The 11,947-nt window shown below is 56.6% G+C and overlaps 2 protein-coding genes across 6 annotated transcripts; both read right to left on the bottom strand.

The window, feature by feature from the left end:
• Positions 1 to 907: 907 nt before the first annotated feature.
• On the bottom strand, positions 908 to 3,968 carry MOSPD3 (motile sperm domain containing 3). Of its 4 annotated transcripts, none has more exons than XM_060649357.3 (6): positions 3,519 to 3,968; positions 2,761 to 3,025; positions 2,449 to 2,524; positions 1,990 to 2,219; positions 1,247 to 1,411; positions 908 to 1,147 (listed from the first exon to the last, which is right to left on the bottom strand). In XM_060649357.3, the coding sequence occupies exons 2-6, from the start codon at positions 2,960 to 2,962 to the stop codon at positions 1,116 to 1,118; spliced, it is 705 nt and encodes a 234-aa protein (XP_060505340.1). In that variant the 5' UTR covers positions 2,963 to 3,025; positions 3,519 to 3,968; the 3' UTR covers positions 908 to 1,115. The 4 variants fall into 4 exon arrangements, with proteins under 4 accessions (XP_060505340.1, XP_060505338.1, XP_060505341.1 ...); XM_060649355.3 differs by having other exon boundaries at positions 3,503 to 3,594; XM_060649358.2 differs by lacking the exon at positions 3,519 to 3,968 and adding an exon at positions 3,410 to 3,428.
• Positions 3,969 to 5,995: 2,027 nt separating this feature from the next.
• On the bottom strand, positions 5,996 to 11,877 carry PCOLCE (procollagen C-endopeptidase enhancer). 2 transcript variants are annotated; one of them, XM_060649343.3, is made up of 10 exons: positions 10,876 to 11,877; positions 9,945 to 10,053; positions 9,247 to 9,505; positions 8,946 to 9,020; positions 8,217 to 8,341; positions 7,535 to 7,671; positions 6,996 to 7,243; positions 6,668 to 6,745; positions 6,365 to 6,535; positions 5,996 to 6,233 (listed from the first exon to the last, which is right to left on the bottom strand). In XM_060649343.3, exons 1-10 carry the CDS (start codon positions 10,968 to 10,970, stop codon positions 6,067 to 6,069), a joined length of 1,464 nt encoding a protein of 487 aa, XP_060505326.1. In that variant the 5' UTR covers positions 10,971 to 11,877; the 3' UTR covers positions 5,996 to 6,066. The 2 variants fall into 2 exon arrangements, with proteins under 2 accessions (XP_060505326.1, XP_060505327.1); XM_060649344.2 differs by lacking the exon at positions 8,946 to 9,020 and having other exon boundaries at positions 10,876 to 11,431.
• Positions 11,878 to 11,947: the final 70 nt, after the last annotated feature.

The following is an 11,947-nucleotide window of genomic DNA, read 5'->3' as shown; positions in this document are numbered from 1 at the left end:
AGTCTGTCTTAACATTGTCTTGCTGATTTTTGTCCCCAATCAACGATCTGCCAGTGTCACTGGCTGCCCCTCTTCCTTTCTTCTCCCTTGCCCTGCATCTGAGAGAGGGCTGGACACCTACCTTTCGAGGATCCTATTCTTTTCCTGTGCCTTAGTTTCTCCTGCCTGGTTGAGTTGGAAGTTATGTCAGGCAATCCCATTTTCCCCAGTCTTGGCAGGGACCTTGGTGTTTCTGACTCACAGGAGTTGAAGTCATAAAGGAAGAGACAAAAGCAGATAAAGGGTCAAAAAGGCAGAAAAGGATTCTGGGTATTGGAAGCATCTAGGAAACCCTGGCAAGAGGCTCTGATGGCTCCAGAGCATGAGACTGGATGGGGCACCTGGGTAGTTTGGTTGGTTAAGCATCCAGCTCAGGTCATGATCTCACAGTTTCATGAGATCAAGCCCCATGTTGGGCTCTGCACTGGCAGTGCACAACCTGCTTGGGACTCTCATTCTCTCTCTCTCCCTCGTCTTTTTCTGCCCCTCTCCCATTCGTGCTGCCTCTGTTGCTCTCAGAATAAATAAATGAAACTTAATAAAAAAAAAAAAAAAAAAAGGACTGAAACTGGATGTCTACAGCAGGTGGGATTAGGCAGCATTTGTTTGTTTCTTTGTTAAGTACATCAGCCTAGGGAAGGGACCCTATTTTAGAGCTAAAGGGGACCTTAAAAAAGTCTACTTCCCCAATTCCCTCATTTTAGAAGTAGAAATAGAAGCTCAGAAAAGTTCAATGACTTGCTCAAGGTTACACAGGTTTTTCTTCTGGTGCAGCACCAGGACTAGAACCCTCACTGGGTCCCTTCACTGCCCCAGGTCCCCTGAGGATGGGAGGAGGAACTGGAGGAATGAAGTGGGAAGAAAGGGGCTTGTTTCCTACATTTCTTAGTTTAATTTCAAAAATTTATTTTATTCAATTTGGAAAATGAATACAAATCCCTGGGTAGTTGGGGAGAGAGGCTGGGCAGGAAGAAGAGGGAGTAGGAGTTGAAACAAAGCATGGGCATCACAGTGGCTGTCTCATGTACACATCCACATCTCTGCCCCAGGAGGTGGGTAAAAGTTGAGCAGGGAGCTCAGGTCCGAAGGAACACCATGGTGAGGAGGCCTGGAGGAGGAGGACAGAAGAGCAAGACCGAATGAGCAGCCTTGGGGCTCTGTTAGCCTTCCTCATGGCCCCCATGCCCCTAGCCACTACTGTGCTCACCCAAGATGTAGGCCGCCACCAACTTCTGTCCCAGGGAGACGTGCAGGATTTGGGGCAGCTGGCTGCCAAGTTCGTCCTGGAGCGGGAGCAGCAGGAAGGCCACGGAGACTATGCCCGTCAGCAAGAAGAGGAGGAAGGAGCTGGTGGCCAGTTGTGGATGGGGGTCTGGGAAACAAGCCTGGCTCATCAGAAGCTCCAGCCTCCCTCCTGCCCAGCCCACCGTCCTCCAGGATGAAAGTTGGAGATGGGAGGTGTGTCTATTTCTTATTGCCTTCCAGGGGGCATACTGCAAGTGTCGTCTCCTCCCTGGAGCCTCTGTCCCCACAGTTACAAGAAACCTTCTATCCTCTGGTCCCTCAGCATATTTTTCTCTTCACCCTGCCTTCATTACTGACTCCTGTGGACAAGATTGTCAGGCAAGGAACTCTGTCTCCCATATGCAGCCCACGACTTGGTACAGCATAGTGCTTCAGTATGGGTTTCATATTGAACTGAACTAAGCTGGCACATGATAGGAAGTACTGAAGTTAGGGCCAAGGGAGAACTTTTCCCTCTAAGTAGAGGCCAGAAACCAGGGAAAGCTACAGAAGTCTGTGTTTTGCCTAACCTGATATGAAATCTCAACTCCTAGGAATGCTTCTGCCAAAAAGCAAAAGACTGAACCAGAAGACTCCTTCCACTCCAACTGGGTGCATCTCCAGGGTAACGCTCAAGAACTCAAGAATTCCCATCCCCCAACTCACTCTCGGGGAAGTGTCTGGCCGTGGGTGGTGCTGTCCAGGAAGGAGGCCCTGGGTGGGGCGTTGGGTCAGGCTGTCCCTGAAGCTCAAGAGGGTAGGCTGGGGCCCTCAGAATCGAGGTGATGTCCTTGCGCCCCACCACTCGACCCTCAGCTCCCTCCTCAGACAGCTCAATGCGGAAGCGGTCCTGGACGTCATAGTGGCTGGGAATGGGGGCCACGTGGCGAATCACACTGGTCCCAAAATAGGAGAGAGGCCCATTGTGAGGAAGTGAATGACAGGCAGTGATCCAAGTGGATCCAGGCCCACTTCCCAGGAGCTTTTCCCTTAGGGATGCTGACAGAGGTGGGGGAAAAGGTTGAAGAGACCCAGGTCTGAGCCCTAGGGCATGGGCGCGGTAATTCAGACAAAGGTAGCTGCAACCCCTGGCTCCCACGAGTCCCCTCAACCATCCCAACTCACATGTCAATGCAGGATTGAGGTTTCACGTATCCTTCTGCGTCAAACACCGTATATTTGGCAGGTGCTGTGCACAGGACTGAGGGATAAATGCACACACAGACCGACCATTGCTTCAGAGACCCTACACAAGCTTGCCCAGGGAGGGACACTAGAGTCCCTCTTGCCTTCTACCCCAGAGCACAGGACCTGATTCTTCCAGTCTGCCAAAGTTGGATATCTGACCCTGCTCATCACACTCCTCCAGCCCCACACAGTCCCCTGGTGTCCTGCCCCCAGACCCAGATCCCTAGCATGAGGTGCCCATCCATTCACCTCGGAAGCGAAGCGCAGCTCCCGTGGGGTTATAGAGGGTCAGCAGCTGCCGGGGTCCACTCCGCTGGTCCGCCCTGAATACTAGGTCCGGGGGAAAGACGAGGACCGGGACAAGTCCCGAGGGAGGAGGGGCGCCCCGGGACCCCCGCGCAGGAGCCCCCGGGCCCACCAGCTCCTGGTCCTGGGGCGCCCCACGGCGCATGCAGGCTGTGTACGGTGGGACATCCGAAGGCAGAGCCCAGGGGACAGGGCCTGGAGTCTAGAGCTGTTGAGCGAGAGAGGAGAAAGGGGTCGGAATGAGGTCGAGGGACAGGGCCTGGTCTGATGCTGCCGCCGCCGCGTCGGAAACCCGCTAGATGAGGCTCCTCCAGACCAGGCCCAGTCCCCCCAAACCCTTCCCCTCTCCAGCTCGGCCCCGGTCCCTTTAGGCCCCGCCCCAGGCCCCACCTCATGGTCACGCCCACCCCATAAACCCTGCCCCTAGCTGCTCCCAACCCGGGCCTCGTCTCCTGGCCCGGCTCCCGAGCTCCAAAAGCTCCACCCGCCCCGCCGCAGGCTCCGCCCCTTCCGGGCGTCCCTGCTCTCCGGCCAGACCTCGCCTGCCGCACCGCCCCCTCTGGAGCCGCCCTTTCTCTAGCTCTCCGGAGACCTTTATATAAGTGCCTCCGAACCCTCCCTGAGCTCGGCTCGCAGCTCTTTCGTGCCTCAGCCTCCAAACAGCCTCTCGGGTTGTAAGGCTCACCCTCTGGTCACCGCACCTGCCAATCAACTTGTGGCCGGACTGAGGCTGCCATCTTCCCAAGAGACCATTTCTACACTTCCGCCGTACGGCCCCTGTCATTGGCTAGGGCGACCTCGTTTCCGCCGTAAGCATACGCCGATTGGTGCACTTAAAGACGTGATTGGTTTGATCCCAGTGACGTAAGACTTGACGGGCGACTCCGGCTCGAATGATGGAACTCAGAGGTACCGGATGGGGACCTCGGCTGATTGGAGCTCGGGCTTTGTTCCTCCCTCCCCAATGAGACCTCCAAATCACTAGAATCAGCATCCCACAGGGAAGCCCTCTTTCTTTACTTTAGTCCTAGGCTCTCCTACAAGCCCCTGCAGCAATCATAGCCGTTTTCCATAGTACTGGTTGGGAGGTTGCTTCCAGTTGGACTCGGACTGAGACAGGGAAACTGAAGGAACCCCAGGGAAAAAAGCCGTGTTTTTCCTTTGCTTCTTTTCTGGCTTCTATTCTTGCTAGGACCCCGCATTCCCACCCCACTCAACACATGCCTCGTAATGCAAAAACACATGTTCTCCTTGTAAGGGACAAAGAGATAATATCATCTTTGGAGTCTTCCAGCACAATAGGCGATATCTAAGGAATGACCCGGCAGGCCATCAAGTGCCTATTCCAGACCACTGGCACTAGATATCTCCACGCCAAGACCCCAGGCCTCAGGGAACGAGTGGCTTAAGAAGGACCCTATCCTTGTTCTGACCAGTTCCTGGATGCCTGAGAAGGCATGTGCACAGAGTACAATCGCCAGTGAAAACCCCAGACCCCAAGAAAAGAGGAGACTCATGGTCTTTTCCTTTCCAAGTCTTCCAGACACCCAGTCCTTCTCTCTCTCTCTGTCTTCAATAAACTGCTTTCACCTACTGCTGGCTCCTGTTTGATTTCCTTTCTGCGGGAAGCCAAGGACCCTTTTGGCTGGTCCTGCAGGACCCCCGCTGGGTCTGCAGACCCAGCCTGCCAGCATCAGGATGTCAGCCCACGGCTCCTCTCCTGAGTTTCCCTTTCCTTATGGGACTCAGAAGTCACTCACATATGCACAAGGAAGTAGGGTTTGCCAACCCTGCCACTTGCATCATCCCACTGAATCTTGTGAACTCCTTTCACAAACCAAATGGCCTCAGCAAGGTGAAGAATCTCACCCCAGGCCACATAATTGGTTAGCAGTAGAGCAAAAACAAAGTTCATTTTATCCCAAAGCCATCCCTGAGCACCCCATCAAATGGAGAACCCCTTTATACTTTTAGGCTGTTTTTCTCATAGCATAGTTTCACTTGCCACCATGCTTATTCTTATTCTTATTTTTTTAAGTTTATTTATTTTTGAGAAAGAGAGCAAATGGGGTGGGGGCAGAGATAGACTCCCAAGCAGACTCTGAACCCACAAACTGTGAGATCATGACCTGAGCCAAAATCAAGTCAGATGCTGACTGAGCCACCGAGGTGCCCCAACACCATGTTTATTTTATTGTGTATTTCCGCTCCAGTAGAATGTGCTCTCCTCCCCACAAGAGCAGAGACTTTGTTTTGTTTTCTGGTTCATTCCACAGTGCTTGCCATTTGGAATGAACAAATGAATAAGTGACTAGGATGAACTTTGAGCTGAGATCTGATTGAAGTTAGGAAATGAGCCATGAGAAATCAGTGGAGAGAATTCTGGATAGAGGGGATGGCAAAGGCAAAACCCCCAACCAGAAGGGTACTAGAACTGGTCACGGAGTCACCAAGACTGGAAAAGTACTTGCAAAGGAGACAATAGACAGAGATGAGATGGGGGGGGGGGGGGGTGGTGGTGCTGGATGCAGATCACCTAGAGCCTCAGAGTCTACAGTAGGATTTTGGCTTTTATTTTGAGACTAATGGGAAATTTTGGGAGGTTTTCTTTATCTCTCTTTTGATAGCTTTACTGAGATATCTTAGACATATAAAAATTGTATACATTTAAGATATACTTGATATTTGGATTTACATACACAATGTGAAAAGACCACAATCAAGCTAATTAACATGTCCATCCTCTCTACATAGTTACCACTACGTGTATGTGTGTGTGTGTGTGTGTGTGTGTGTGTGTTTACAATATGGGAGAGTTTGGGGACGCCTGGGTGGGGCCGTCGGTTAAAGCGCCGACTCTTGATGTGGCTCTGGTCATGATCTCACGGTCGTGAACTGAAACGCCGCATCGGGCCGGGCTGTGTGCTGACAGCGCAGAGCCTGCTTGCTTGGGATTCTGGCTCTCCTCTCTGCCCCTTCCCTGCTTGTGGTCCCTTTTCTCCCTCTCAAAATAAATAACTTAAAAAATATATATGGGAGAGTTTTGAGCAAAGGGGTGACAAGGTCTTACATTCTTGAAAGATTGTTCTGTTACAGTAAACCTGTGTCGCGTTTAACAAATGAATGATTTCTCCTAGATGGGCCCCCAAACCATAGAAATGGAGATGTGACCCCTTCCTCAGTCAAGAAACATTTATTTGGATAACAAAGGAGTCCCTAGGGCTAGGGGCTGGGAAGCTGGCCTGGGTTTCAGGCCTGGGACCCAGCAGCCCGGACAGGTTGGGAGGGGCACTTCCTCTTGCTGAGGTTGGTGAGGATCTGGTCCTGGTTGGACCGGTAGAGAACTACGAAGCTCTCTGGAGGAAGGGTAGGACCTCTGTTCTCTTCCACCTGGCCCATCATCAGATAACTGACTCCTGGGGGAGGGGAGGGAGGGATTGAGAGTGTGTTATTGAGACCTTGTAGATATACCTCCTCATCAGAGTCCTTCAGATTCTATCATTTTCATGAGGCAAAGTCCTCCTCCCCATTCACCCACATCTGTTACCTTTCTTCATGGGGGGGCACTGCTTGCAGGGCACATAAAACTTCAGGGGAGTGTCGGTGAGTGGAGAAGGCAGGTCCAGGCCACCGGTTTTGTAAGCACCAATGAGACTGACAGTGACAGTGAGGCCCTCCCCTGGGCCCCGAACCATGGACTTCACTGTTGCGGTCACCACTGTGGGAGAGTGGGGGTGAGCGGTGAGGAGAGAGGAGGCCAGCTCGGGGCTGGAACCAGGAGGAGGGATTTGAGGGCCGGAGGGAGGTGAGAGCTGCTGGACGAGCAAAGCTGGGAGATGGGGCTTCTTACCCAGGTTGCTGGTACAGAAGTTGCTCTGCAAGGTGCCTGTCCGGCGGCACTGCTTTGGGCAAGGGACACTGGGCACATCTAGGAGGGAGGGGGACGCGGTTTGTGGAGGGCGACCTACGCAGCGGGTAGGAAGTGCCACTTTCCCCATAACGGCCTCATTGATTAGGACCCATTCCGAGCTCTTTCCAGCTTTGGGCCCCAGCGCCCAGTACCAGTTCAGAGGAGGCACCAGTGAGTGATGTATGAGTGAATGAATGAGTTCAGAAAGGAGACCTTTGAAACGGCTGCCTTCAGTCTGCGTCCCCTTCCTCCCCCTTCCCAGACTCACCGGGGCCCCCCGGAGTTGCCTGGGCCTCAGACGAGGCTTTTGGTTTCTCCTCAGATGGGAGTCCGGGCTTGGGGCCCGGGCTGAGGATCGGGGTACCCGACCGGGCATCCTCCCCGGCGTTCTGGGCCTGCTCTTCTTTGGCGGCACCCCGCGGCAGGGTCTTGTAGGAGGCGGAGAAGCCATCGGCCGTGACACTGAGGTCAGAGACGAACTGGACGAGGAGCTCGTTTCCTTCGGAGGAGATGGGACTGCGGATGGCGGGGCAGCGGGGGATGCGTTAGGCGGGCCTTGTGACCTCTGCCCGGGGTTGACCGTACCAGCTTCCTTGCTTCGCAGGACCTACTCGCCTCTGCATCCGCGGACCCGTTTTGCCTGGCTTCCTACTAGCTCCGCCCACCAGTGTGGGGGCTCCCGGGTTCAGATCCCGCCTCTTCAGCTAAGCCCGGCCCCTCCCAACCGCCTCGAGGTTCCCACCACTGTTTCCCCTGGGGAATTGGAGACTCCCCGGCCCACCGTCCACCCAGGTCCCGCCCCCTCACCCCGGGGCGGTGTCGCCGCAGAACTTCCCCAGCCTCTTGGCGTCGTCGCTCACGGCTCCGTTGAATACGCTGACCGAGTCGTAGCGGCAGTAGGTGTCGGGCTCCAGGTCAAACTTCCCGAAGGTCAGCGAGATTACCTGGCGGCAGGACCCAGGGCGGCTTGAGGGCGCGGAAGCCCTGCACCTCTCTCCTCCTCCACTCCGCGTCGTCGCCTCCGGAAGCCCAGAAGCTCGCCACAGCTTCCTCTTTCCACTCCCGCGTCCCCTGGAGATCTCCCCTCCCCCCGCTAAAGCATTCACCACCACTCGGAGGATCACACACTCAGGGGAACCTTTCAGTGGCGTCTGTTGCCGTCGTCGGCAAGGTCTAGTCCTGGCTCATTCTCAAGGAACAGACCCAGCATCCACCTCCACCGCCTCCACACACACACACACACACACACACACACACACACACACACACACCGTTTATATATCAGCATCGTGTACCTCACTCTCGTAAGACCGTCACAGGTGTAATTTTACATTTTTTTTGAGTGCAAGCAGTTCTGGGTCTGTTTTTGCTCCCCACCAGCGCGAGCTCACTGGTCGGGACATAGCAGATGGTCAATTAATCTCTGCTGGCTGCATGCTGGAGGACGCCGCCTGGGTCCCCGAGGGCAGCCGGGGCTGGGGATCGGTACCTGGTCCGGGGGAGCGATGATGTGCCAGGAACAGCTGATGCCCGGGGGATAATCAGACTCGGGCCAGTTGGGCGTGGTCAGGGTTCCCTGGGCCTTCTCCAGCCGCCCCCCGCAAAATTGGTGCTCTGGGGAGGGGAGAAAGGAGTGGGGGTGGGAGGCGGTGGAGACCCTCGGTCAGCTCGAGGAGAGCTCTAGGCTGGAAGCCGGTGCTGGAAGCTCGGAAGTCTGGGTCTCAGCGGGAGGGGATGAGAAGAGGGGTAGGAAAGAGGGGGTTGGTTAGCAGAGAGGGGGCTTGGAGGACCAGCGCTCAGGGGAGTCTTGGAGCCGGGCGCCCAGTCAGGCGGTGGAAGGGGGAGGAGGACTTGGCTGGACACGCTCCCTTCTCGCCCCTCCCCCTGACCCGCGGCCACCTCGCTCCTCTTCCCCTGGGAGATCCCATCTCCCCCGCCCGGCGGAAAAGTCCCCTTTGCAGGCTGGGGAGTCCTCACTCTGTGAGGGCGCCCTCAAATTGGGGCACAGCCCCAGAGGCCTCTTTGGCGAGGCCCCCCTGCCTTAAACATTTTAAGGGAGGCTTCTGCCGCCAGGAGGGGGTGATGGGACCGCAATCGGGAGCCCTGGGCTGGGTGTAGGGAGCTCCGGGTCGGGGGAACCTAGTCCCCCAGCCCGGGGGTGCCCCCTCGCGCCCGTCTGAGGGAGCCCGATTGCGGACGGGGGCGGGCAGTTACTCACCGTCCCAGTAACCCCAGGCCGCCCATTCCACCCGCGGGTCGGTGACCCATTTCCGCCTCGCGCCTGGGGGGGGGCCTGGAAGAGGGGATGGGTGGGTGCGGGAGGGGCGAGAGAAGATGGGGAGGAGGGACTGAAGGGGCAGTTAGTGAGGAAAAAGGGTAAGGGAGGTAATGGGGGCCCTAGGCTCTCGGGCGCAGGGTTTGTCTTGGGGGGGGGGGCGGGGTAGGTTAAGGCTGGGGGTGGGGCCTGCGCCGGGGGCGGAGCCAGGAGAGGGGGAAGGCGAAGGTGAGGGAAGTCTCACCAGTGCCCGAGGTGGCCCGCCCGCTGTACCAGAGCAGGAAGCCTCGTCCTCCTGTGCCCTCGTCTGCAGTCATCCTCAGGGTCACCTGGTTGCCGGGGGCGACTAAGGGCGCTGGCCGGAAGGTCCCGCAGAAACGTCCAAGCCGCTGGCCGGAGGTTCCAGACCCGGCAAAGACTTCCAGAGCATCGTAACGGCAGGCAGGGTGCAGCTCGAAGTCGAAGACTCGGAAGGAAAGGGACACAGTCTGGCCCTCAGGGACCTGACGACGAGGACAGGGGAGAGGACCTGCAAAGTCAGGCCACACACAACCGAGGCAAAGGATACTTCCCTTTCCCCAAGCACTTCATATGGACACTGGGCCTGAACAGGAAGGGACGCCATCGGGGAGCAGAGCAGAGGGCCTGGGCTCTGCAGGAGCTCATTGCCCAGGGGACAAGCCCTGGGGTCTGTGGAGAGATTCGAGGGCCAGAAATAAAACTGGGAGTAGAAGAGCAGGCCTAGAGTTAAGGTGTGAGGACACTTTGCCACATGTTACTGTGGGCTCTGCTGCCATCAGTGAAGAGGGGAGGGGGCCTGGACTTCCCTGGGCGCAGTGGTGCAGGGAGGAGGGCGGCAGGGGCTGGGTGGACCCGGGTTATCTTAGCAGTCAGGCCTCAGAGACTTCAACAAGGGGGTAGCGATGAGAGGGTCTTTCTCACCGTTATTGTCCAGATGCATTCCTTATTAGAGGGGTAGAGGTTGGGGAAACCCTCACTTGCCACGTAACCGGACTCCCCAGTCACATCCCCTCCGCACAGGAACACAGGTCTGGAGAACAGAAGAGGGGGCAGCCATGAGTGGAGGAGAGCTTGGGAAGGATAGGGTAATGAGGGTGAGGGGCCAGAGAGGGAAGCCAGGGGGATGAGGGAGAAAGGGGGTCTGGGGCAGCTTCAGCCAGCCAGGCTGGGATTGAGAGGATCTGGAACATGTGGCTGTCTCCACAACACCCCCCGATCCCCACCCCCACCCCAACAGGAATTCCCGGAATCCTCCTCGGGCTGTTCCTCACTCTCCCCCCTCGCGCCCTGCCTGGCAGCCGGGGACAGGAGCCGCCTAACTACTTCCAGATGTGGACACAGCCACGAGGCCATGGGGGGGGAGGGGGCGGGGAGATGAGAAGCAGCAGTGATGGCCCTCATATTGAACCTGGAGACCAGGGTCCCCCAGCTCCCAACCTTTGCCCTGCTCCTGTTCCTGCTAACTACTTGAGTATCTGATTCCCAAGTCTCCCACTCGCTTCCCCCACCATCTCTAATTCCCTCCTGGAATCCAGATGTCCAGATACCAGGCAAGTTGAAGGTCTTGGAGCTCTCAGGTTCCATGGGGGGGGCCAAGGGTCTGGGAGGATGGGGAAACTTAGAAGGCAGGGGACAAAGGGTGGAGGAATGGTGGCTAGTGGTGCCCGGCTGGAGACAGTGGTCTTGGAGCAGGGAGGGAGAACTTGGGGCCTGGGGGAGGGTGGGGGCTGCGAGAAATCTGGGGGGGGGGGGTGTGTTAGTGAAAGGATCCACAGGATCCACAGGCAAAACCCCCAAGAATCAGGGCTTTTGAAGCTCACTCAAGCTATCTGGAAGGTGCCAAGAGACCTACCTGGTGTAGTTGGGGGTCTGGCCCTGGGCGAAAGGCAGCAGGGCCCAGGCAGTGAGGAGGGGCCCCAAGAGGGAGGCAGTGGCAGCAGGCAGCATGGCTGGGGGGAGAGGCGCTGGGGTCCTCGAGACCGAGGCAGCAGCTGAGTTTAGCAGCGGCAGCAGCAGCAGCAGGGATAATCAGTGCCAGATGAGGCAGCCTCGGGTGTGTGGGCGTGGGGACTGGCCAGCGGGGCGGGCGGTGGGGAAGGCGGGACAGGAGAGTGCAGTCGGGACAGTGGTGAGTCCAGGGGCCTCTCTAGGTCTAGGACACATAAATATTGACCTAAGTAGGGGGTGGAGCAATGAAGGGCAGAGGGAGCATCAACCCTCAGCTGTAATGCAGGCATCAAGTAATGTCATCTGGAAGCCTGCTGTGTCCAGTACCCAAGCATCCTGTGAACACAGCCTCTGGTCCTTCCTCATGATCCTCCCCATGCCCGCCTCCTCAGCACCCGTAGAAAGTCCTTCCCTAGACCCCCAACAACTAGTCACTCACCCCCTTCCTGACCACCCCCTGCTCCAGCTGATTTTCCGCTTCAAATTTCTACTGTCTTCTTTGCATCCCTGGACCAGACTAGGCCAAGGAGAAAATTCCTTCTGCCCGCCCATTTTCCCTCCCAAATATTTGGAGATCCAGGAGTGGGTTAGATGTGGATAAAGGGAGCATCCCTCTTAGTGAGGAGGAGGATGGAGGAGAAAGTGAGGGAAGGAAGGTTAAACAGAGGAGGGGAGGAGGTGGCTGACTTCACAGGGACCGAGGTCAGAAGCAGGTGGCCCCCTCAGGATGGGAGTAAGTCTGACAGACAGAGGATCCATAAGGGGACCGAGAAGCATATGTTGACTGCATTGTTCCAGAAGGTGGGGCTTGGACTTCAAGTCAAGAAGCCTGGACCACTCTTGGGAGTGGGAGGGGAAAGAGAGCTCTAAGATTCAGGTGGTCAGTTCAGCAGCACCTGAATGCTTGAGCCACTTCTGCTCTCTCTGCCTCCTCGTCCATCCCCCTGCCTTCCATCACCCTCCTGATTGGGGGGCAT

Source organism: Panthera onca, chromosome E3 (genome assembly GCF_046562875.1).
Source record: "Panthera onca isolate mPanOnc1 chromosome E3, mPanOnc1 haplotype 2, whole genome shotgun sequence".
Taxonomy (NCBI): domain Eukaryota; kingdom Metazoa; phylum Chordata; class Mammalia; order Carnivora; family Felidae; genus Panthera; species Panthera onca.
Note: the sequence above shows the minus strand (reverse complement) of the source record. Positions and strands in the feature narration are given on the sequence as shown.

What these genes read in the sequence shown, in the direction of transcription:
- MOSPD3 (XM_060649357.3), bottom strand. Translation starts at nt 2,962, where the DNA reads ATGCGCCGTGGGGCGCCCCAGGACCAGGAGCTGGTGGGCCCGGGGGCT. An exon ending in CCTCAATCCTGCATTGACAT is followed by an intron (nt 2,220 to 2,448) that starts GTGAGTTGGGAT and finishes TTTTGGGACCAG; the next exon opens with TGTGATTCGCCACGTGGCCC. An exon ending in GGCCAGACACTTCCCCGAGA is followed by an intron (nt 1,412 to 1,989) that starts GTGAGTTGGGGG and finishes CTTGTTTCCCAG; the next exon opens with ACCCCCATCCACAACTGGCC.
- PCOLCE (XM_060649343.3), bottom strand. Translation starts at nt 10,970, where the DNA reads ATGCTGCCTGCTGCCACTGCCTCCCTCTTGGGGCCCCTCCTCACTGCC. An exon ending in GGCCTGGGGTTACTGGGACG is followed by an intron (nt 8,342 to 8,945) that starts GTGAGTAACTGC and finishes TCCCCTCCCCAG; the next exon opens with AGCACCAATTTTGCGGGGGG. An exon ending in TGCGGCGACACCGCCCCGGG is followed by an intron (nt 7,244 to 7,534) that starts GTGAGGGGGCGG and finishes CGCCATCCGCAG; the next exon opens with TCCCATCTCCTCCGAAGGAA.